Source organism: Plecotus auritus, assembly GCF_963455305.1.
Source record: "Plecotus auritus genome assembly, chromosome: 5".
Taxonomy (NCBI): Eukaryota; Metazoa; Chordata; class Mammalia; order Chiroptera; family Vespertilionidae; genus Plecotus; species Plecotus auritus.
Window position 1 is genome coordinate 151,954,535 of NC_137776.1, and position 25,515 is coordinate 151,980,049.

General features: G+C 40.4%; 1 protein-coding gene across 1 annotated transcript in view; it reads right to left on the minus strand.

The window, feature by feature from the left end:
- Positions 1 to 18,720, minus strand: part of SLC28A3 (solute carrier family 28 member 3) — a gene marked incomplete at both ends in the record, with an annotated part of 55,425 nt that extends 36,705 nt beyond the window's left edge. Inside the window, one exon of the mRNA XM_080669095.1 lies at positions 18,643 to 18,720. Coding sequence (XP_080525221.1) covers positions 18,643 to 18,720 — 78 coding nt within the window. The remainder of the gene's footprint in view (positions 1 to 18,642) is intronic.
- Positions 18,721 to 25,515: the final 6,795 nt, after the last annotated feature.

Below are 25,515 nucleotides of genomic sequence, written 5' to 3' on the forward strand. Positions count from 1 at the left end.
TATATGTATGTATATATGTATCTCTCTAGCTATCATTTGCACTTCTCTGTATACCTTTAAATCAATCTTCCTAGAAACAGTCAATGTGGAACATTCTGAGAGGGAGTGATGCCTTAAATATTGCCATGGATGTCAAAGTCTCAATCCCCAGGACCAAAATGGGAATATGATGTCAGTTGAACTTGGGATATTTCACCCACTCACCTGTTAAGCAAAGAAGCCAGATACTTTACTTTGTCCCCTGTTCTCTGCTGAATATCATGTGCCCATACACAGAAATGCTTGATACTGTTTTTGAATGAATGGAGAAGATATTCTCAGGGGCTGCTGAGTTGATTATAGTAGCAGCTGAAACAGTGTCTCTACAATTAAGTAGAGACCAAATGGTATAGGACTGCTTTCTCTATTTCTCCATAAGGTTACCTTATGTTCTAATATTCTAAGCCTTAGGTATCTAAATGAAAGTGTTAGAAATACATCTCTAATTTCTGTTGTTTTTCTGAGCTTTTTCAAGTGATGTAACCTCTCTGTGTTCATTTCTCTGAACATTGAATGAGACTAGACTAGAGCAACTGCCTCAAATAGTAACTTAATTCCAAAATGCCATGTAAAGAGATTGTAGGGAGTGGCTCAACATATGCCTTAATATGACTGCTGTTTGGAATATTGATAAATTACCTATATTAAATGATTCTGCATTGCAATATAAAGCATGGGTTCCATGGTCATACCATGGTTCAAATTTAGCCTTAATATTTTGAGGCCCTGTACCCTGTTAGATGGGAATGTAGCACTCATTACTTGCCTGTGGGGCTGTGTGGCTGTTGCAGAGCCACACATAGTCAGAGGTCATTGACTGTTAGGTTATATAATTTTATGGTTTAGTTTGGTACTTGTTTGCTTGCTTGCTCTGTGTCATGTACTAATATAGTCACTTTGTTCTCTATTAAGATTTGGCCTGTAAAAGTCAACATCTGTTTTGTGAATCTGATCTCTCCAAATTGTTTGAGATCATTCCTTCCCTTCCTTCCTTCCTTCCTTATTTATTTATTTATTTATTTATTTATTTATTTATTTATTTCCCAAAGCTACAAATGTCAAATATTTTAAGGCAATTTCTCTATAACGTCGTCCTCTAAATTGATTGCATGGGCTATACCTTGAAGGATTGCACCTTCAAAGGCAACATAGAGAAATATTCCAGAAGCCTTTGATCTTTATCTATTGCTCCTGGCCTTCCTGGCTCATGTAACCTTCTGGCACAGGTCTTGGGTTTATGCAATCTTTCAAGTGAGTTAATGGGCACTCCAGGGGTGGGCAAACTTTTTGACTTGAGGACCACAATGGGTTCTTAAACTGGACCAGAGGGCCGGAACAAAAGCATGGATGGAGTGTTTGTGTGAACTAATATAAATTCAAAGTAAAGGAGCGGAGGGGAGAGCAAGAGAACCCTCCATTCTTTCAGCTCCGTGGGCCAGATAGAACAGCCGAACGTGCCGGATCCGGCCCGCGGGCCGTAGTTTGCCCACAGCTGGTAGACCCTTCCTCCCTGCGATCCTCCTGTTCTTCTTGCAGGTCGGTGAGGTTTGAAGACTGGGAAAGGAGCAGCAGTGCTGTGGGCAGAAACCACCTGGTAAGCCTGGGACACACTGTCACACTTGCCTGGCCACAGTTCCCTGTCATCTCTGAATGCTCTGAAGGGAGCTTTGAATTGGGTGCAACATTCTCCCCTTGTGATCTTTGCGAGCTAGGGGCAAACGAAACCATGTAAGAAAAAGGGATAAGTGTCAGAGGTTTGTCCTGAAAGGAGAAAATGAAAGGTTTACAATCATCAGATTAAAAAAAAATAAATGTAATCTATGAGTTTGTTTATTCATTTATTTTGTTTTTTAGATTCTACATATAAGTGAAATCGTATGGTATTTGTCTTTCTCTGTCTGACTTATTTCACTTAACAGAATTCCCTCTAGGTCCATCCATGTTGCTGCAAATGGCAACTGTAATTGAAAAATTTTAAAAAAAGTATAAATAGCTTTAAGTATGCATATACTCATAGAATATGGTTTCTATGACCTTTCTTGAAAAAAAAAAAAAACTGTTAGAGGAAGAACTTCAGCCAAACAAATGGTAGATGGAGAAATTGTAGCAAAAGGAGTGATAATATATTTTGGATCTAATTAGTGAAGTAAAATAAAAAACATTTCCAGGGATTCCAGAACAAATTTTAAACATTCTACCCCTGACAATGTAGAAAGATGATCATAACACTACTTGAAGGAGAAGGAATGAAGAGGGAGAAGGTGAAGTACACAGGTAAAGTACCATTTCCTCATCTGTTAATTTCTGGGAGCTGAAAGAGATTATAAATAGCTGTGTTTAAGATAGAAAGGTAAACACTACATGATATATATTCAGTTAAAATCAAGTAGTGGAAGAGAAAGAAAGAAATTATGGAAGGTGGAAAACATACCAATTTTGTATTACTCATAGTTTTAAGCTGGTTATGAAAGGAACCATTAAGACAAAACAAACAAAAAACCACACCAGTCTTCAGTAGAAACCAAACAAAAATAAAGGACACAAAACATACAGTGAAAAGATTTTTTAAAAGCACAACATAAAATATGATGAGAGGAGCTAAGAGCAAACAAATATATCTGGAAAATCAATCATTGGGTTTGATTGAGTCATATAGCAAACACACCACAAGCATATACTGAAGATGATCCAAGAAGACGAAACATGCAGTGGTCATGACTTTAAGCCACCAAAGCTGAATACAGGACAAAACCTCCCAAACAATAAACATGTCCAAAAAGAAGCAAGGGGGTGGCGGGGGCGGGGAGATACAATCTCACGTTTTGAGATGTACAAATGGCATAGATTAACATAAAGGAAACACAGAAATATCTAGAAATGCATTTAGAAAGAGTTCTATCTATGACATCAAGTGGGCAAAGGCAAAGATAAGGAAGACAAAATCACAATGAATAATAGAAATCTAATTAACATCCATTGAACTCTATAACCTGGATAGAAAATATATTCTGGCCAAGACTGCTAGTTGTCCCCAAATCTATTCTTCCCCATTTCCTTTAAAAACAGAACTCTGAGTTTTACGGAGCGTAAGATTTCCCAGAATAAAGATACATTTCTCAAGCTCCCTGTGGCTTCGATATTGTTCTGCCAGTGTGGTTGATGCTGAGGGCAACTTCTGGGAAATGTTCTCATGCAGGATAGGTAGTGGAGCCTCTAGATCTCTTTCTAGGTGTTTTAAAATACACAAATTTAAACATATAGGATTCAAAGAAAACCAGTTATATTGAAGTAGTTACTAAAATAAATTTGTGATAGAATAGTGTATATGAATCTTTGTCAACACATTTAAAAACAAGGAAAAAAACCAACAAGGTCCAGTGAGAAGTTTTAATAACTATCTTAATTTCAATGCCTTGAGATAATTTTAAAATATTAAAATAATGAGGTGATAATTTCAATATTTTGAGATATCTGCCACAGATATGAATTCTTTTTACTACCTGTATGTATTAACTCCATGGAGTGAGGGTGCTTTTGCACCTTGAACGTTCATTTGAAACTAGGGGTTCTACCTCCTCTTGGTCTGTGGTATAGAATGGAATGTGTCCTTTTCCCCCTCAGAGTTATGTGGAAGTCCCACCCTTCCTTCACCCAAAGTATCTCTTAGTTATGAGGTAACTATAAATGGGTACATCTGGGAGAATATGGATCTTTTTTCTTATTTGTAGTTGGATATCTTGGTTTCACTTATGGATCTGTTCATAAATGTAAGTGGGGGAAATCAAATAATACCCAGGAGTAAAGGCCTTAGCATTGTCTTCACATAGAATCTTGAAATTCTATAGACAGCAAATGAGTTATGTTTAAGCATTCTGCTTAATTGTGTGTAAGGCTGACTTCCACTGACTTCATCAGAGTCCCGAGTCCCATTTAGAAGATGAAATGCAAATTAACTAATGTAATTCAGGTGCCAGACCAGATGGGCTCATGTAGGCTGGACCCTAGTGGTCGCTGCAAGAAATCTCCACTTGATGGCACCACTCCACCAAGGCTGTAAGATTCAGCTGCCATGAAGGCCAATGCTTGGCCCAATTTCTGATTGCAGCAGTATGTTGGAAGCAGGTACCTGATTAAAAGCATTAATATGCACCCTGGTCGGTATTGCCCAATGGTTAAAGCATTGGCCTGAGCAGGGAAGGGTCTCAGGTTTGATTTCTGGTCAAGGGCATGTACCTGGTTGCAGGTTTGATCCCCAGCCCTGGTTGGGAGGCAACCAATCGATGTGTCTCTCTCATATCAATGTTTCCCTCTCCTCCTTCTCAACCTCCCTCCCTTGCACTCTCTCTAAAAATCAATGGAAAAGATATCCTCTGGTAAAGATTAACAATAATAATAACAACAGAAAACATTAATATGCTAAGCCATGGTCTCAATTTTATATAATATAAATGTTTATTTCATATATTGTCTAGGATGGTTATATCTAGTAAATTCAATCCTTGTCAAAAAGCGTTCTGAGATTGCTGGCCAAGTTTGGTACAAATTGAGCACCAAAAATAAAAAACATGAGTAAAGTATCTGCCACTTGTGTCAAAAATAGATGGATTGATAGATGGGTAGAGGGTAGCATAAATGAAAAAATATGTGAGAAAGCAACTATAGCAAAATATTAATTATAGAATGCAGGTAGTGGATATATAGGTGCTCACTATGAAATTCTTCTAACTTTTCTGTATGTTTGAAATTTTTCATAATAAAATGTTGAAGCAAATATCGTTGATAATTGATTATAAAATATTGAATAAAAGGGAATGTTAGTCTCTAATGACACTTAGAAAGAGAGAGCAAGACAAAAAAGGGAAATCTATTCTTTTCAGAAGAATGTGAAGTAAGGAATATTGAAGAAATGAAAAATCATCATTTTACAGATCCCAAGTAATAACTGATTCAGAGAAAGTTCATCATGGTTGCTAAAACCATCGAGTAAAGTGCATGGGAAACTGGATATTCACATAGCCTTGAAGTATCACCTCCTCAATTTGCTTATTAATTAGAGAGATGTATACCTTTATAAAAAAGTGGTCGGCTCATCACACCCTGTCCCAGTCATCAAGAGGGGAGGGAGTTAAGTTCCTCCAAATGCATGTATGTGTATTTATTTCTTTTTTACATTCAGAGTTTTTAGAGCTTGGAGCTAGCTAAAAGTAACATTAAGAATAGAATTGTACACTCCAAGACATCACTGACCTTATCCTGCTGGTTTGCCTTTCACTCTCACTATGCTTTTGGTATTTGTGTTGATAATTTGTGTTTGATAAGGTGTGATTCTTTAAGCCTTGTTCTAATTTCCAGCTATTGTTCCTTTGACTTAGACTGATTTGTTTGAATAAAGAAAAATATTCCCGTAAGGATTTCTACTATATGTTTGAGAGGGAGAAGACCAGAACTAAGTCTCAAGACACCCAATGAGAAGCTAATCCCAAGAACAATATGCAAGAGCCTGGAATTTTTACTCTGAACCAGGCATAGGCACAGTCTGTGCTTCTCTACGAACTACCTTCCCTTGTTTTCTAATATTTGCATCGTTATCAATTTTTTATTACCCTGAAGCCAAGAATCCATAGATAAGGATCCTCTCTCCTCCCATTAAAAGCCAGTCTTCTTTCTACCCTTACTGCTTGCTATGGTCTAAATCAGTGGTCGGCAAACTCATTAGTCAACTGAGCCAAATATCAACAGTACAATGATTGAAGTTTCTATTGAGAGCCAAATTTTTTAAACTTAAACTTCTTTTAATGCCACTTCTTCAAAATAGACTCACCCAGGCCATGGTATTTTGTGGAAGAGCCACACTCAAAGGGGCCAAAGAGCCGCATGTGGCTCACGAGCCGCGGTTTGCCAACCACTGGTCTAAATGTTTGTGTTCCTTCAAAATTCATTATGTTGAAATTCTAACCCCCAAAGATGATGGTATTAGATGGTTGGGCCTTTTGGAGTTGCTTAAGTTATGAGGGTGGACCCCTCATAAATAGGATTAGTGCCCTTATAAAATAGACCCTACAGGGACCCTTAGTCCCATCTATCATGTGAGGGCACAGTGAGAAGATTCTAGCTGTGAACTAGGAAGAGGTCCCTCACAAGTCTGCCACCATGGTGCCCTTGATCTTAGGTTTCCAGCTTCCTGAACTGTGAGAAATAATTTTTTATTGTTTATAAGCTACTGAGTCTATGATATTTTGTTATAGCAGCCTAAATGAGCTAAGATACTAGGTCCATATCTTGCCTCATATTCATTCTTCAACCCATTCCAGTATGGCTTTCACCCCTACCATGCTATGGAGATCACCCTTGTCAAAGTCATCAATGGTTTCCATTTCCCTAAATCCAGTTTTCATTGTATTAAGTGTTCCTTAAAATACTTTTGTCCCTGACTTCTGTGATAACATGTTTTGCTAGTTTCCTCTTACGACCCAGACTTCTCCTTCTCCCTTTCTTGTACCATATCAACCTTTTCATTCACCCTTCATTGTCACATACAGTTCCTTGAGGCTCTGTCCCAGGCATTCTCAGCCATTCCTCTAACAAATATTTACTGTGCACCTACTGTGCTGGTTGTTGGCATTGCATATATGATTCCCGTTCTTAAGAGAGTTTAGAAAAAAAGCTATCAACCATAAATCATACAATTGATTATTTAAATAGTCAGGGTAAGGACTATTTAAAGATTCAAGGTACTAACTACTTCTATTGGTTAACTGGAATAAACTTGCTGTGTCTGAAAGTCCAAAGATGCAACCCATTTAGCCATGAGGGAACTAGAAATACTCTTACTAGCAAAATATCTTCCTACAGTTGAGAAAATAAAAAAGAAACAAGTATATAATCACTTTGAATCTATTAATTCTCCTTAGTCTTATTTCCTCCTCTGATTTGTTTTTAGAGGCAAATCTCTAGTAGTCTGAAGGGATCAAAATTTTGCTGTCCTCATGATTCATTCAGTTTGTGGCTTTCAGCCTCAGCATCTGTGCCGGCCTGTCACCCTTCCCCTTCCCCCCTCACACTCCCGGCCTCCCATCTGGCTCACCCTTATCCTCGCTCTCCTACTTCCTCTTTAATGAGAGCCCCCTTGTCATTTCCACATACAGTGGAGTCAGTGCTTGGAACATTACAGACTACCTCTTATTCCCACCTGTGATTACTAAATTCTTCCTCCTCTATTTCTTTGTTTCCATTCTCTGACCTAAAGACCTCGTGGTCTACAGGGGAATGAGGAAGTGGACATGTGGGCCAACAGGAAGCCTAACACTTTGTTGGCTTTGTGTGCCTTTATCTCTTTCCCCTCCTTGCTAGATCCAATATACCATGTGACTGGATCTTTGTTCTCCACCTCCTTTATCTGCATGGGTCTGGGCCTCAATTAAGCAATTCTTTATTTTTTTTAAAAAAATTATATATACGTATATTGGCTTCAGAGAGGAAGGGAGAAGGAGAGAGAGATAGAAACATCCATGATGAGCGAGAATCACTGACCCGCTGCCTCCTGCATGCCTCACACTGGGGATCAAGCCCACAAGAATTGAACGGTGACCTCCTGGTTCATAGGTCGACGCTCAATCACTGAACTACGCTGGCGGGGCAGCAATTCTTTATTTTAAATCGTCATGGCTGCACAAGTCAGACCTATGCTCTCTGACCAACTTCCTCCCTGCAAATGTTCCCGAACCAATGGATTTGGGTGGATGAGAAACTCATGATGCAGTAATTTGAATTAGAGAAATAAAAATTCTTTAAACGCTAGCAAAGTTGTAAAGTGATAGAATTGAAAGGGCGGGACACTGACAGGGAAGTAGAACCCATCAGTGGACAACTGCACAACTGTGCAGGTTGTGCTGTGAGGAACTTTGGTGTGCTCCCGAAGATGAGCGGGTCAGGAGGTTTAGGCGACTGGAGAGTGGGGAAGGAGAGCAGGTCTATCTGTGCTGGCCCCTTCTGGATTATGACCGACACTTCCTCATGGTGTGAAGAGCCTTGCCTCACATTAATGAATTACTTTCTGATCATGTTTCATGGAGGAGTTACAACCCCTTATAATCTGGCAGGCTAGTTTTTTTTTCTGAAATGTTCCTGAGTCCACACAGTATAGAAATTTAGTTTTACACCTAAACGTATCATTGGTTTTGGATCCTTCGGACCAGGATTTTGAGGTAAATCAGACCTGACTGGCCTCTCTACTCCTGTGTGCCTGTCTTCACCAGCCTTTCTGTCTCCCTGCTCACATCTCTCATGCCTTCCCAGTCAGGGCCTTGCCTTCTCCACACGATGCAATGTGGAAAAAATGGTTCTTGACATGGTAGCTTGGGGAGTTATTTCTGCTCTACTGGGTATTTCCTTCCACCTATCACAGAGTAGATGCTCAATGTATATTTGGAATAAATGAGGGAAAGAATGAAGACCTGTAAGGGTTCATTTGGAATATTTGGGAAATATTCTCCAACCCACAACCTAGGTGAGCTCACCTTCACTCTGCGTTGTACGACTTGGCCACTATTAACTGCTTTTAACCAAACAGTGGCTCTCTGTTTTCATCACCTTGCATAATGCCTGGCACTATGTCAGAGCTCAATACATATTTGTTGAATCAATAAATGTCATGGTTTATGTCAAAGAATTTTGGCTCTTGGAGGAAAAGAAGCAAACAGAGCCTTGACTTTGCAAAACCAGGAAACTGGAATGAATATTAAGAAGTCTCCCAGTACATTGCCCTGCTTCCTGATTTAACCATTCCTAGTAATCATCTACTATCTATTTTGTTCCTGAACACCCTGGAAGGCTCCTTAACCATGTGAGTCATAGGGTTTCCTTAAGAAACCTCTATCTTTAATTCCTGCCAAAGGACACATGGTGTGCATCTTCTTCCTCTCTCTCTCTCTCTCTCTCTCTCTCTCCCTCTCTCCCTCCCTCCCTCCCTCCCTCCCTCCCTCCCTCCCTCCCTCCCTCCCTCCCTTTTAAAGTAACAAGAAAGAACAATTAGACATGCCAAGGCTGTAAGTGGCTTCTGGGTCAAACACGTTAGCCCATGTGTGGAGTCCAATTAGATGCCTCCAGATCCAGATCCCGGCTTAGAGTGAAAATCATGCTGCACTCTGTCTGCCTAAATCTGCAATTTGAAGAAAGAATTCTATACTCTGTGGCACAATAGGGACTTCAGATTCATGCTCACAATAACCTGTTCTATATAAAATTCCAAATACTCCCACCTTTGATTTTTTTTTTTAATCTGACAAATAGCAGTTTGGCTAGCACGCAGGGCCCAGCTTCTCAACAACATCAGCAGTGTCTGGATGAGATGGGTCAGTGAGCACCACCACCCTCGTTTTAAATTAAGGGACTGTGGAACGAAAGCTTTAGTCCTGCCCTTTAAGGGCCTGGCCACTAAGATGAGGTCACCAAATTAAAAGTAAAGTAACAAGTTCAGATTTGCCTGCTTTTAGTAATTTATCTTTTCTGTCTCTTTTTTTTTTTTTTCACATTGGTCTTTTAAAATTTTTTTCTGGACCTTTTTATGTTGGGAAGTGTGTGATTACTAAGCCAATCTTTTCACTTGTTATAAGCTTTTTCCCCCCAACTGTTATCACTGCTTCAGGTAAACGCCTTTATAATGGTTGGCTCCAGGGAAATCATGGTGGGTGAGCTGTAAGTCAGACCTAAGACAGATAAGCCTTGTGGGATTTTCTAAAGGAACTGTAAGACAGGTCAAATAATGGCAGTTACCTGGGAATTTTGCCCCCTCCATAAGCTGTTAGGCTGCTAGTTTTCACTGTGATTTCAGAGTTGTTTTTCCAGACTATCGTGAGTCAGAGGAGAGTGAAATAGGACTAGGAAATTAAGACACCAGAATGCTTGCTGTTCTAATTGGAATTTAGTTGTTTTACGTGGAAAAAACAACACACACAAGACACTCTCCGAATTGCTGTGAGGCTTTGATTAATTTCCAGAGTTTTAAAAAAGTGATTTGGACAATTTCCCCAGCATTCTTGTTGCTTTTATGAAAGAGACCTTTGCAGGTCTTTACTCCACCATCCTGTTAATGTCACCAACAACCTCAGATTTAAATAGAAAAGTCACATGTGTCACAAGGGAGAATCTGTATGATCAAGTGATAAATAGTATCAGATTTTTTTTTTTGTATCCTCCCAAACCAAAAAATATGTATATTACCTGAGTCATCAATACATGTGGCTACCAAGTATTTGAAAAGTAACTAGTGCCACTGAGAACCTGAAAGTCAATTTTATTTAAATTTTAACTAATTTAAATTTTAAAATGAACGTGAGAGATTCATTCATTGGAAAATATTTAAGTATGTTTGCAACTTGGGTATGAATCTACTTTTGCAACTATACATTTTATAAAATCTAAATACAGATTAAATATTTCTGATAAAAATTTAGCATTAAAATTGGAATGTACTGTTAAGTATAAAAACACACTGGATTTTAAAGACTTAGTATGAAACAAAGGATGTAAAGAAAGCATCTCAATAACTTTACATTAATCGCAGGTTGCAATGATAATATTTTCAGTATTTCAGGTTAAATAATCTATATTGCTAAAATTAATTAAACCTGTTTCGTTTTACTTTTTTTTAATTAAAAAAATATTTTTATCCTCAACCAAGGATATTTTTTCCATTGATTTTTAGAGAGAGTGGAAGGGAGAGGTAGAAACGAGAGAAACACCAATGTGAGAGACACATCGATTGGTTGCCTCCTGCATGTCCCCTACGAAGGTCTGGAGCCTGCAACTGAGGTACATGCCCTTCAACGGAATTGAAACCGGGACCCTTCAGTCCGCAGGCCGACGCTCTATCCACTGAGCCAAAATGGCGAGGGCTCATTTTACATGTTTCATGAATTTGTAGAAAAACGTAAAATTACATATGTGGCTTGTACATACGTATTGGACAGATCCGCCCTAGTCTTCAGTTAATATCTACTTTTATCCACATTATTATGCCACATTCCAATGCCTTAATTACTAATGAGTAAGTGCCTTTCCTCCCCCCCCCCACACACACACCTTTTTTGAAGGGAATCATTTCAGGAATGCTTGAATGAGGAAAAAACAAAATCGTTAAGCACATCCCCTCTGAGATGTCATGGAAATGACATGGGTTATAGTCATCTAGGTTATTTTCCTTTAGAATTAAGTATGTCTAGGGATGATCATACAGATCTGAGGGGAAAAACAGAGAATGCAATTTTTTTTTATTTTTTAAACATCCTTCACAAAAGCAAAGTGCTGTATTGTCATGGGTTTTCTGTGTTTTAATTCGCTGATGGGGGAAAAAGCATCTGGATAGCTCCAGCCACGCTTGTCCTGACCTATGTGAAAACCTACTTAATAACCTGAGTGTGATTACACTGACCTCCCTGACTAGTGTGCTGGAGAAACAATACTCTTCCTCTTCACTTTGCATAATTTCTTCCAACCTCAGAACTATTATATTCAAAGAATCTGGGTTAGAAGTCCATGCCAATGTTCTAGCGCTTATATGACCTCTCAAATGTTAACCTCCATTGAACAAACTCTCCATACCTGACTGGCACACCAGACAATTCACGGAGCAGGTCAGCCTTCCTCTGTGTGTGAGCAGGGCGGAGGCACATTTCCCGTCTGGTCTTGCCTCCAGACTTTCCTAAGCGGTTTCCACCCATCTGACTTCCTCATGAGCATAAGGCAACCTGATATGGGATTCTGAGGGACACCTTCAATAAAGGTGTTCTTTCAAAAACTTGCCTGAATTTTCACCCTTGGAAATTTGGAACTTTATCTGACTTCTCTTGCTGTCCCTCTCTCTCTTCTCTGGATCCATCCACCTCCATTGAGTTTGGAAAAATCTTTCAGTCACTCTATTCTAAAAAGTCATGCACCAAATATGAACACGTGGCAAATGTGGTATTTTTCAAATGGGAAAAAGATGGGTTTTTAAAAAAAGTGATGCTGAAATAATTGGGTGTCCAGGTAGAAAAAACAAAAAACTTGACTCCCACTTACACTATACATAAAAATCAATTTCAGGGGACTAGAAGCCTTAATGTAGAAGCAAGAACAAGCTTTCAGAAAATATGGGAGGGTATCTTTATGATCTTGCGGGTTAGGAAACGATTTGTTTTTAAATTTTCCAATTACAGTTCACATTGAATATTGTTTTATATTAGTTTCAGATATACAGCAAAGTGGTTAGACATTTATATAATTTATGAAGTAATCCCCAGGTAAGTCTAATACCCACCTGGCACCATACATGGTTATTACAATATTATTAACTATATTCCCTAGGCTGTACTTGACATTCCTGTGACTATTTTGTAACCGCCAATTTGTTCTTCTTCCTTTTACCTTTTTCATCTAGTCTTCCAACAATCCCTTCCATCTGGCAACTATTAGTTTTTTCTCTCTAAGGAAAACATATTTTTTAAAACCTGTTGGTTTTTAGAGAAAGAAAACATTGACTTGATGTTCCACTTACTTAGACATTCATTGGTTGATTATTGTATGTGCCCTGGCTGGGGATTAAAACTGCAACCTTGGCATATTGGGATGATACCCTAATCAACTGAGCTATCCACCAGGGCCAAGGAAAAGATGTCTTAAACAGGATATATAAAACAGAAAAACACCTGATAAATGGGACACAATGTAATTCACTTTGTTCATCAGAATATTCCAGTGAAAGACAGCTTCAGTGATAGAAGACATTTGCAAACCATATAACTGAGAAAGAGTTTGTATTTGAAACATTTAAAGAACTCTTTTAAATCAATAAAAAAGGGACAAAATCAGTAAGGAAAATGGGCAAGAGACTTGAACAAGTATTTCATAAAAGAGGCATCTAATGGCCAATAACATACAGGAATTAAAGTTCAATTATAATTTTGTTTTAACAGTGATATACTTCTATACATACACCTACCAGAATCACTGAAATTAAAAAGCCAGATAAATATTGGTGAGGCTATGGAGTAACAGGAACTCACACTCTGTGGATGGCAGTGTAACTTGGTAAAACCACTTAGGAAACCAGTTTGGCCTTATTACTAAAGTTGAAAACATATATATGCATTCCTAATAACCTAGCAATTCCACTTCTTAGATATATAAAACAGTATTCATAGCTTTGTTGTTTGTAAAAGCTCCCAAAAGCTCCAAATCTAACTGTCCACTAACAGTAAAAATAAACAGTGTAATATTTATGGAGAATACAGTACATCAATGGAATTGGATGAACTCCAGTTACATGCAACACTGCAGCAGCCGAATCTTAGACATTTTAAACTGAACCAGACAAGCCAGTTACAAAATGATTCAGCTTGCTTACTTCCATATAAACATTTTACAGTGAGCAAAGCATTTTTCTTGTATGTTTCTACTTGCAAAAAGTTAAAAAACAGGAAAAGGTGGTGCTTGGGGATTCATCACTAGCAGTTAAAGTATAAGCAAAGCAGGGAAGCAATGACCATAAAGCTGGGGCAGCTGGACCCTGGGGGAGGGGGCAGTTATGACAGAAGGCTCGCAGTTGGGGCCTCAGAGCAGAGGGATGGCAACATCCTGTTTCTTAACCTGGGTGGCACTTTATAATAAGTTGTCTACTTGGCTCTGTGTATTTCTGCATGTCAAATTTCACAATAAAATAATTTTAGTAAATAAAATCTCTCCCTGCCTACAAGCCCAGCCTTGTCTCCCCTGAGCCCGTCTCTCTCTCTCCCCAGTTCTCTCAGTCCCTTCAGGGATGTCCCTTCTGCCCTCATTGTCTCCAGTCTCTTAACTCCCACTCATAACATAAACTGCCCCTACCCTCTCCCCCAGGTCACGAGCAATTGGCAAATCAAATGAACTTGTCTCATTCGATGTGCTCCTCTGTTCCCCAGAGGAGGTTTTGCTGTTGACCTGGTAGCTCTCTTTTCCCTTGGCCCCCCCCCGACCCTTCTGACCCTTCCATCTGACTTCTCCAATTTTTCTGCTCACTCAACACAGGAGCCTCCCAGCTTTCCCTCCAGGAGGTCTCATCCACGCCTGTGGCCCATCTCGGTGCTCATGGCCCCCAGATGGCTGATGTCCCCTTCTAGGCTCCAGGTGCAGCTGTGCATCCATTTCCTGCTTCATCTCCTTCTTTATCCAGGTGTAGGAAATCACCTGAATTTCAACCAGCAGGCCTCAAAACCAATTCACTCTTTTCCTCACTCCAACGCTATTTCCAGATTTCCTATCTAAATAAACTTCCACGTTGACATCTGAAGCTAGAAATGGTTACTCGCCACTCTCCTTACCCTGCCCCAGCACCAAAGGCCACTATGATTATGTTTATTCTGTATGCTAGGCTCTTGCTATGGTCTTATATTTCTGTCCCCAACAAATCCATATGTTGAGACCCTAATTCCCAATGTGGTGTAGGAGGTGGACACTTTGGGAGGTGATTGCATCCTGAGGGAAGAGCCCTTGTGTATAGGAGAAGTGCTCTTATAAAAGAGGCCCCAGAGAGTGCTCTTGCATCCTTCTTCCATGTGAGGACACAACAAAAAGATGGCTGTCTCTGAGGAGGTAGGGTAACTCACCCCTCTATTCTTTTAATATTGTTTCTGTTAAGAGTGCTTTTGTTAAAGATGAATTGTTAACTAATATGTATCCCACGGATGAGCAGCATATGTGTGTAAGAGTTGCTGGAACTAGCTTCAGGGAGGAGGCTGACTCCAGCAACTGGATGTTCTGGCTCCAGGAGACTTGCTGACTCTCAACCATAAAAACTGGATCTTCCCTTTACCAGTTTTGAGATAATCATCAGAATGCACTGTGCTAACTTACAGTAGAGAACTGTCAACCCCCTAGTCACTTATTTATTTGTTCTGCTTTCTCTCTCCCTCCTAATAAAAACCCCGGTGTGCACTGAGATGTTAAGATGGTCTTTGGGACAGGAGTCTGCCCTCTTCTCAGGCTGCTGGCACTTGAATAAACCGTGTCTTTCCTTGCACCAGCATCTGTCTCTTGAGTATTGGCTATCAAAGCGGCAGCCGAACTTGAGTTCAGTGTCAGTGGGTCCTCACCAGACCCGGAATCTGCTGTTGCCTTAATCTTGGACTTCAGAACTGTGAGAAATAAATTTCTGTTTATAAGCCACCCAGTCTGTGTGATATTTTGTTATACAGCTTGAATGGTATAATACAGAACTGTTTGTTTTCTACATATATGACATATTTATGACATTATTTTAAAAACTTATTTAGCTCACTTAATTCTCTCAACAACCCTAATATAAGATATTATTATCCTTCCTTACAGAGGAGAAAACTGAAATCTTCAGAGCCAACAGCTCTTATTCCAGACTCCCATCAATTCCAGTGCTGATTCCTCTCCTGGGCATATACTCGAAAACCTCAAAATCATGTATTTGCAAAGATATATGCAAATGCCCTATGTTCATTGCAGCATTATTCATGGTGAGAGGAGAAGATTTGACTTTGGGTAGTGAGAACATGGTGCAATATACACAGATCTTGTAACATAGAAACTCACACCTGAAACCTATATGTTCATGTTGACCAATGTCACCCCAATAAATTTAATTTAAAAAAGTTCTAGTGCTGGAGGCCCTCTTATCAGCAATCGGGCTTCCCCACCTGACATCAGTTTCCACTGCCTCCAACCTAGTTTAGATTATTATACTAATCTCCTAGTTTAGATTATTATACTAATCTCCCACTGCACACACATACACACACATCTCTTTCTGTTTCTGTCCACCTTCAACAGGGGTAGTAAAGTACTCTTAAAAATTTTGATAGTATAGCCCTGGCTGGTTTGGCTCAGTGAATAGAGCATCGGCCTGCGGACTGAAGGGTCCTGGGTTCATTTCTGGTCAAGGGCACATGCCTAGGTTGTGGGCTCGATCCCCAGTAGGGGGTGTGCAGGAGGCCGCTGATCAATGATTCTCTCTAATCATTGATGTTTCTTTCTCTCTCCCCCCCCCCTTTCCTCTCTGAAATCAATAAAATATATATTTTAAAAAATTTGATAGTATTAATTCTGATTGGTTCCTTCTGAAATGCCTTATCGCACACAGAGGCTATGTGATCTAGTGCCAGCCTGCCCTCTTGTCCTGGCACACATGCTTTTTCAGGCCCCTGGGCTTGTGCACAGACAGTTCTTTTTGATGCTCTGTTCAATTGGGGACCACTGCCTACCCTTTAAGCCCTATCTGATATTCTCTCTCCCTCTGTGGTGCTGTCACACACTCAGTCACCCAGCTCCACCTACATTTATTTACAAGGTATTTGGCGCCAACCTCTAGGGGTATATTTCTTTTGTTTTTGTTTCCCATCACGTTATATTATAATTACAATTGCTCATTTGTTTCTGCCTGCCCTATTCCTTGAGGGCCAGAATAGTGTATTATTCCTTCTTGAGTTGGGATCTCTTCCTAGTGATGGCCATGTCTTAGAGGGTAGTTAATGGTTTTGCTGAGTACTTGTCCCTGGAAATTCTTGTTGAAAAGCAAGCATGGGAAGAAATAGCTTGGTCACCATTGATTGGTGTTGGTGTGCAGTGATCTGCTACGTTTGAGCTGCCCTGCTGTGCACCCTGAAGCCTAGAGATGCTCTGTTTTGATAGAAGAAAGTGAGGGATAGAACACAGGGCATTCAGTCATTAGCGCCACCACCACCAACAAAACAACACAAAGAGAAAACAGCAGGGCCACCATTGGTGTGTCCTCCTCACTGACGGAGCAGCCAGTTGCTGTGACATGGACCTTTCTCCTTAGCAGACACTTCTGTCTTGCTGTTGTGTTCACGTTACCTCTTTATCCCATTCCATCCCTTTAACACTCTTGGATCATAATAGGCCCTTTGCTCTATGCTTTTCTTCTCATTTAGCCCTTCTGAAGGTGATAAAGATATGCCACCCCAGCCCTGGTTTGGTTCAGTGGATAGAGCGTTGGCTTGTGACTAAAGGGTCCTGGGTTCGATTCCGGTCAAGGGCACATGCCCAGGGTTGCAGGCTTGGTCCCTGGTGGGGGGAGTGCAGGAGGCAGCCAATCAATGATTCTCTCATCACTGATGTTTTTCTCTCTCTCCCTCTGCCTTCCTCTCTGAAATCAATAAAAAAATATTAAAAAAAGATATGCCACCCCAAATATGACACTTGGGCATAAGAATTTTTTGAGCTAAAGGCAATTGACAAAAAGCAGACACAGAAAGAGCTCTTTCTTTTCCCCTATCTGCCCTAAAACAGGGCATACATTCCCCTGTACATGTGTCCCCCTCTCCCAAATGAGAAAGAGGTGAACACCCCTTACCACTGGAAACAGAGATGGCATTGAGGTAAGATTGCATAAGCAAACCTCACTAACAAACCTTATCTTCCATTAGTCCCCCTATTTACTTCCCAGTCGGTTTCCCACAATATATTGGCCCTAAAAGTCCAACCTCTCTTTGTTTAGACACTTCTTCACATTTACCCGTTCTTTGTTAAAAAGGTATATGATGCCCTGTTTCTCTATAGATGTTGCTATCTCTCTCTTCCTCTCCCTTTCTCTCTAAAAAAATCAATAAAAACATATAAATATATTAAAAAGGCATATAAGCCCCTGAGTCTTACTTCTTTTCTATAAAGCCCAGTGCAGGTAAAATTAAAAATATTAATAAAATTTGTGTAACTCTTTTTCTGTAAATCTATCATTTATCAGTTTAATTCACAGACCCCAGGCACTGAATCTAAGAGGATAGAGAAAATATTTTTTTCCTCCCCCTACACTTATAACTTATGGGCACCACTGTGACCTCTGTGCAGGCAACTGGACTGAGGCTCGGGGAAGTTTTAATAACTTGTGAGTGAAAGAGTCAGGATTTGTGTCATAGCCCTTTTACCTTCCTTGTTCCTCTTTTGCTAATGCCTAAAAGTTTGTTTTGCCTGTTTAGTGACTCTGAAGTCCAAGGAATTGCAGGCTCCCATGTTGAATGTCGGCCCAGGAAAGGAAGCACATTTAGGAACAGCCCTGAAAAATCCCCAGGCCAGACCCAGTCGGGGCAGCCTGGTGTTTCCCAATGATGGGATTCCTGCGTCTCTTTGGCACCCAGCCCTGGGCCAAGCAACATTAATCACTCAGTGCGTTTTGGTTGATGACATGAGCCTGGTTTGTATAACCTGGCTGCACTGGTGTAGGCACCCAGGCCACCATCTCTCAGAGATTGGGGACCTGGTTTAAGAGAAAGAAACCCTGAAGTGTGAACTATATTCAGGATCTGAATTTTCTCTCTTCTTTCTCTCTCACCCAGCCTGCAGGTACATACTGTGTCCCTGCCTGGAGCTAGATGGACAAAAGCAGAAGAGTCTTGTTTCCAAGTGATAAGGCAAGTCAGGAATCAAAATAGATTCTGGTTAAAAGAGACTTTTCAGGTTTGTCCACCCAAAGAAGGAAAAACAATAGGTTTAAAAAGTGCCATTAAAAATCTTACTGGGTTCCAATAACTCCACTGCTTTAGTTAAGAACATGGAAAGAGGATTATTTCCACTTACTTGGTCTTAAAAATAGATGAAAGTTCTGCTCACCTGGAAGGCGGTGTTTCTGTAGCCGTCGGCTTCAGAGGCAGTCACAGTCTTCAGCTCCATGGGCTCCTTGCTGCTCATGGAGTTGGCTGGTCTCTGAAGTCCTTTCAGATGTCTGGTCGGAGGTCCTCCGTACCTGGGAAAAGGAACACAGCCTCTGCTGATGTCAGAATGCCACCTGCTGTTGTAGAAACCCCGGCACTGCTTCAGTTTGAAAATTTCAAGAGTAACCTCCTCATGGGGGCGGGGCAGGAAAGGTGGGTGGGGTGGAGGCTTTCAACTCAGGTCACACCCACCTCATTAATCCTTCCTATTTCCCCGTGATTGCCAGCCCATTTTCACTCCAGGGAGAAAACTCATGTCTTGCACAAAACAGAAAAGGACACTCTCTTTATATCCATGAGTGAAATAGTCTCTTTCCTGTGGGCTGCGTTGGGGACTAGGAGTGGTGGGGGTGGCAGGGAACGTAAGGGCTGGCTGTAACCAAGTGACCTTTGCGCTGTGCTGGGAAGAGGCTCAGTACTTGATGTATGGTGGTCTTGGTTCATTTTCAAAGCAAGGCAAAACGGAGGTGTGGGAAGTTAACCATGTGCTCAGGATCGTTTGGCTAATCAAGGCACGAAGAGAAGCTAAATCCAGGTCTGGTGGATTCCAAAGCCTTTTTTCCTCCATCCCTGTCTGCAGACCGGTTGCTTTTACAAATCCACTCGTAGAAATGCAACTGTGTGGGAGATAAATGAAAGGTGACCAACCGCTCACTTAAGAAAAGGATCCTTGGCTTTATGAAATTATTAGCTGTAGGATTCTTTCAAAATAGTACATTTAAAATGAATTATTACATATCTATTAACTATGATGATTGTATGGCCTATGTGGAAGTGTAGAAAACGCGTATGAGAAGTGAAAAACCAGAATTAATAAATTGAATACTACATACAGCGGACAAAAGAATAAAAGAAACTATCTAATATTAATAGTGGTTATTTCTGAGCTGTGATTTTATAGATGGCTGTTAGTTTCTCCTATATACTTTGCTGAGCTTTTTAAATAAAGAGCACTGTATGATTATCATCATGATATAGCCTGCATGTGCATGTGTGCACATGTGTACACACACACACACACACACACACAGACACACAATGGTTAAGAGCTTGCTGGACTCACACTGCCTGGGTTCAAGTCCTGGCTCTACCACTTACTGCAGGAAACTACAGCTCAAGAGCTAAACCCAGTCTGCTGACATTTTTATACCACCTGGGAGTTAAAAATGCTTTTTAGCCTGGCCAGAGTTGCTCAGTTCTTTGACCGTAGTCCTGTGCATTGAAAGGTTGCCCAACTGGTTTAATTCCTGGTCAGGGCACACACTTGGGTTGTGGGTTCACCTGCAGAAGGCCAACCAATTGATGTTTCTCTCTTTCTCTCTCCCTTCCTCTCTCTAAGAATGTGGTTGGATGAGAATTAAATAATAATAATAATGATAAAAAATAAAATGCATATCCTTTTTTAAAAAAAGAATGCTTTTTTTAGATTTTTAAATGGTTGAAAAAATCAAAAGGATAAATATTTCATGACACATGCAAATGATATGAAATTCACATTTCAGTGCCCATAAATGAAATTTTGTTAGAACATAAACATACTCATTCATTTATGTATTATCTTTAATGGCTATTGCTCCACAAATGTAGGGCTGGGTAGTTGCGACAGAGACCGCATGGCTCAAGGCTAAAATGTTCACTTCCTGGCCCTTTACAGAAATTCTGTGCTTAATAGCCATGTGAACTTGGACAAGTCACTGTATTCTCTGGGCCTCAGATTATTCATCTACAAAATGGGAATAATAGTAACCATTTTACACTATTATTGAGATGGCAAATGTGTTAATATACTCAAAAACAAGTGGAATAATGCCTGGCATATAGTAAATTTGTTGTAAGATAATACTTACCTTAAAATGCTACAAAGGCAAAGTGATCTCTACAAAGTGATTTACATGTGTTTTAGGTACATCTTTTTATTTTTTGATTGATTTCAGAGAGAGGAGAGGGAGAGAGAGAGAGAGAGAGAGAGAGAGAGAGATAAACATTGATTTGTTTTTCCACTTATTTACACATTCATTGGTTGATTCTTGTATGTGCCCAACCTGAAGATCGAACCTGTAACTTGGTGTATGGGAATGGCACTTTAAGCAATTGAGCTACCCTGCCAAGGCTAGGTACATTTTTTTAGTTGAAGCTCGGTATACCTAAGTGTTATGCTGCATTTACACAAGAAAGCATAGCACCCTCTGCTGAATTGGGTCAGGTCAATATCTCCCCCAAATCCCTATTGGCACTGTGGGAAAGATGACCCCTGACTTCTTGTTTACTTTGTGTTCCTGGACCCCTGTTCCCAGTCCTACCCATTTTTCAACACTATCCATGCTTTCTTTATGCTTTATCTCTGTATTGATTTTTTTATGGATTCCCTGATGAAAAGAGACTTGGGAATTTTTTTCAATTCTGTCCCCATAATTGTGATTTTCCAAAATAAGTAGTCTTTGTGTTACCAAATACAAAACGTCAGCGTGGAAGTGATCAAGAGAGACACAAAGAAACAGAAGGCAAACAATGTGGGAAACTACATGGTAACATTGTTGGAGCAGACGCGTTGTTGCAGCCAGATAGATGAACTCAAGACTCAATCTACTTTAAGGTTATGGAGGAAACTTAGTCTCTGGAGGAAAAGGAAAATCTTCATTCTGCCACTTACGGTTATTCATAACTGCACAAACATGACTCAGATGCCTGACATTCTTATAGATATTGTCACATGAACCTTTTAAAACACAACAACCCCCCTGGCCAAGTGGCGCAGTTAATTTCAGTGGTGTCATGTACACTGAAAGGTGACAGGGTGTGTGTGGGAGGCAACAGATCTCTCTTTCTCTCTCTCTCTCTCTCTCTCTCTCTCTCTCTCTCCCGTCCTCTCTCTCAAAATCAATAAAAATACATCTCAGGTGAGGATTAAATATAAAAATGTAACAACTCATTGATTTTTCTGCCCCTTGGCTGTTGATAGTAAACTTGAATAGTACAAGCACAATGGGGTGAAAGATCCTTTCAACTTTATGATACACCATCTTAACCAAATGGCTACCAAGAATGTGCCTCTTGATATGATGCATTGAAGGAGACACATTGCTTCTGTGGTATTCTTGCCCAAAATACAATGTAAGATCTGTAGTTTTCAAAATTGTTAAGGTCATGAAAGACAAAGAAGACAAACACCATCTCAGATTGCAAGATACCAAAGATACATGACAAATAAGTGCAACACACCCTCCTGGAGTAGATCCATTGTTATAAAGGACCCTGTAGGGACAACTGACCAAATTTAAATTTTGGAGATAGTAATGTCTCAATATAAAATTTCCTCTTCATGATAATTGTACAATGGTTATGTCAATGAAAAGAATCTGAATCTCTGAAAGTATTAGAAAGATTTTTATTTAGGCCTTGCCGAGGACTTTGGCCCAAGAGAATAACTTCAAGAAATTGTAAACAGTGCCCCAACTTTGGAAAAGTGGAGGGGTGCTTATGTAGGCAGAGGAGTAAGCAAAAAGTACATCTGGTGCGTCAGAAGTTTCAATTATGGTGCATACATTTCAATGATTAACAGTTTTACAGCAAATGGAAGGAATGTATAGTATAGGAAAGATAAGGTGCCCCTGGTGTCAGGGTGTCCAGGGATAGGGTCTGAGAGTAATTAAACTGAATTGAAACTAGTTTACTAGTATTTCCAGATCACAGAGCACAGTAGATTGAATGGAATTAAATATCAATATTAATTGAGGAGTGTGGAAAAGCAAAATCTAGCCACAAAGTTCATTTTGTTAGAAAAACAAATCCCAACAACATAAACTGATGAACAAAAACAGATCCAGAGACAGAGAAACATCAATCAGAATGTCAAACCCAAGGGAAGGTAGGGGAGGGTGGGGGTAAGGGGAGAGATCAACCAAAGGACTTGTATGCATGCATATAAGCCTAACCAATGGACACAGACAACAGGGGGGGTAAGGGCATGAATGGGGGGGCTGGGGGAGGTAATGGGGGAATAAGGACACATGTAATACCCTAATTAATAAAGACATTTAATAAAATAAAATGTCTAATTCAAAACAACAACAGCAAAAAATAAAACAAATCCCAAAGTACTTTTTATTTCAAATATACATTTAAGTTGTTTTTTCCCCTGTCAGATGAATGTTTATCAGGATTTACCAAGAACAGGGCACTGATTTCCATACTTATTGGTCTTTTGTGTTGAAACTGTAAAAGATTGGGGTGGTGAACACACAACAGAATATACAGATGATGTATTATAGAATTGTACACCTGAAACCTATATAATTTTATTAACCAATGTCACCCTCATAAATTCAATTTAAAAAGTTAATAAGAAAGAGAAACTATACAAGATATGACCATCCCCATGGTTTGTGCCTTAGTAAGAAATGTTAGAGCAGCTCATTGTTTTCCCTTGGTTATTAAACGGAAGCATCCTTTCTTTTCTCCGTCATGTAAGAGAATGTCCTTAGTTAGACATTGGAGAATTTAGGAATAAAGGGATATGATGTCTGCAATTTATTCCCAAATGGTTCAGAAAGAAAAGCAATGCCATGTAAATGTAAATGACTCTGAGAGAGGATAAAGGAAGCAAACGAGGGAGCTTGTTACTTGTGAATCTGATTAAATTATGAGAGTTTTTGTTATTTTTGTAACTTTTCTCTAAGTTTGAAATTATATCAGAGTGAAAAATTACAAAAATGTTTCCTGAATTAGTCACATTTATGCAAATGTATAAATTTAGACTCTTTGTCAGTTATGTATGTGGACAGTGCAATGGTTAATTTATATAAGATACATTTTTCTCTTACTATTTTTATTTTGCACTATAAAGAACAACAACCAGTAGTAGTGCTTTTCTTCACATTTGTATGGATTTGAGGAAATTACTGCCTTTTCCTCTGGAGAAATAACCTGCAGACAAAAAAGAAGTAGTACCACATTATGAAATCTGCAAATCCCAGAAGTCAACAGCTTACAGACAACCCTGGGGGTGGGGAAGAAAACAAGTCTCACAGGAGACAGACAAGCACGAGTAAGGACTGCATACTGGGGAAATCTGTAGTTTTCATTCCAGAATACATAGCAGGGACCTCTTTTTCCTGTCCTCCAACTCCCTCCCACTGCTACCACCTCGAAGGGGTGATTGGCGGTCTACAGTCTGAAGAACTCCTTTCAAATGACCCAAAAGTTGCTGGGAGGAGAGGTGCAGAGAGAAAGGTTCAATGTGAATAAGAATCATGCTGAAGTTCAAGAAAGAGCCCACAGTGAAAAGGCCACCCAGAAGGGCCAGCGTCTCCCTACTTCAACCAACTGCCTCCATTGGACCCAAGAGGGAATCTCCAAAACATTTAAGGGGTCAAATCAGAACATATCTGGTGTCCTGATGAACCCTGTAGGGTTACTTGCCTCAGATGTTGGTGATCAGCTTAGGCCCTGAAGCAGAGACAAATACTGAGATTACCAAAGTAAAAAACAAATAAGGTGGAAATAGTGTTTCCTTCCAAACAAATTGGCTTTGTAATAGCCTTTCTTCAAGCCTAGCAAGAGTTTCTCCCCTGTTGCTGCAGGTACTCATTGCCTTACACTAGAAGTGAAAAGGTGAACTTTGAGATGCCAGGACTGGGCAGCCTGAATGGGCAGGAAGTCTGCAAGTACAGGAGTCAGCCTTCCATGTGCTCTCACAGGCTTGGCCTTCCTTCCTTCGGTCCTGAGACCTGCCCCAAGGTCAGTCTGAACTTTGTCTGTAAGCCTGGTGACTACTCAGTCACACTGGCATAGTATTACACAGGTATGAAATGTCCACCAATTTAAAAAACAAAATTGCTGTTGCTCTTGGGCCTGGGCTGGTTCCTCACCCCAGTTTTTGCAGGATGTGGCCGTGGCCATGGGACTCTGGCTGAGCACTGAGACTGTGGACGGGTGGGCACTGGCGCCCACATGGAGGTAGGGCAGTTGTGCATGTTTAGTAGGAGCCCTGCCCACCGGGGCTCAGTGTCTGCATGTGGGCTATGAATGAGGAGCTGGCTGCCTCCCCTGGGCAGTATGGGGCCTGCAGGTGGGCGTGGAAGACAGGATCTTAGATTCATGTTGCAAGAACTGGTCCAAAAAGCCAAAGCTGGGCGAGATCACATGCTTCCTCTGCTTAATGTCATTGAAGGCCCCCTTCAGGTGGAGCTGCTTGGTCTTCATGAGGTAAGCCATGCAGGTGGTGGGCAAATGAGAGATCCCAGCTTCACAGTGGGCCAGGACCGTGCCTATTGTTGCTTAAAAGTGGAAGCTAATGTCAGCTGCGATGATCCACTTGTAGTATAGATGGGCCAGACAGGCCTCAGAGGTCCTCAGTGAGACACTCAGCAGGACCATGAGGAGCAGGTTGGTGAGGATCTCAAACCTGGATGCATGGTTGGCACTTCCAAGGTTGAGGAATGGGAGGGCTCAGAAGATGGCCTGCAGCTGATGTTGAGCACCGGTTTCTCACCCTGGCTAACAAAGGCTCTCTCAAGTTTCAACTTCTCTTGAGAAATGGGCTTTACATCCATGCTACATTCAGGATGTTCTGAGTAGAAGGTCTCATAACCTCCTCTGAGGAAGCAGATGTGACCAGAAAGATTCCAGGCCACCCTGTATGCTCAGTGCCCAACCTCATCAGGCTCCTCAACACCTATTGATACTTTTTCATACTTTTATAAATCTCATACTTTTATAAATCTCTGAAATTGTATATTATCCCACACATTTCCCCCAATGTAATTAAATACAG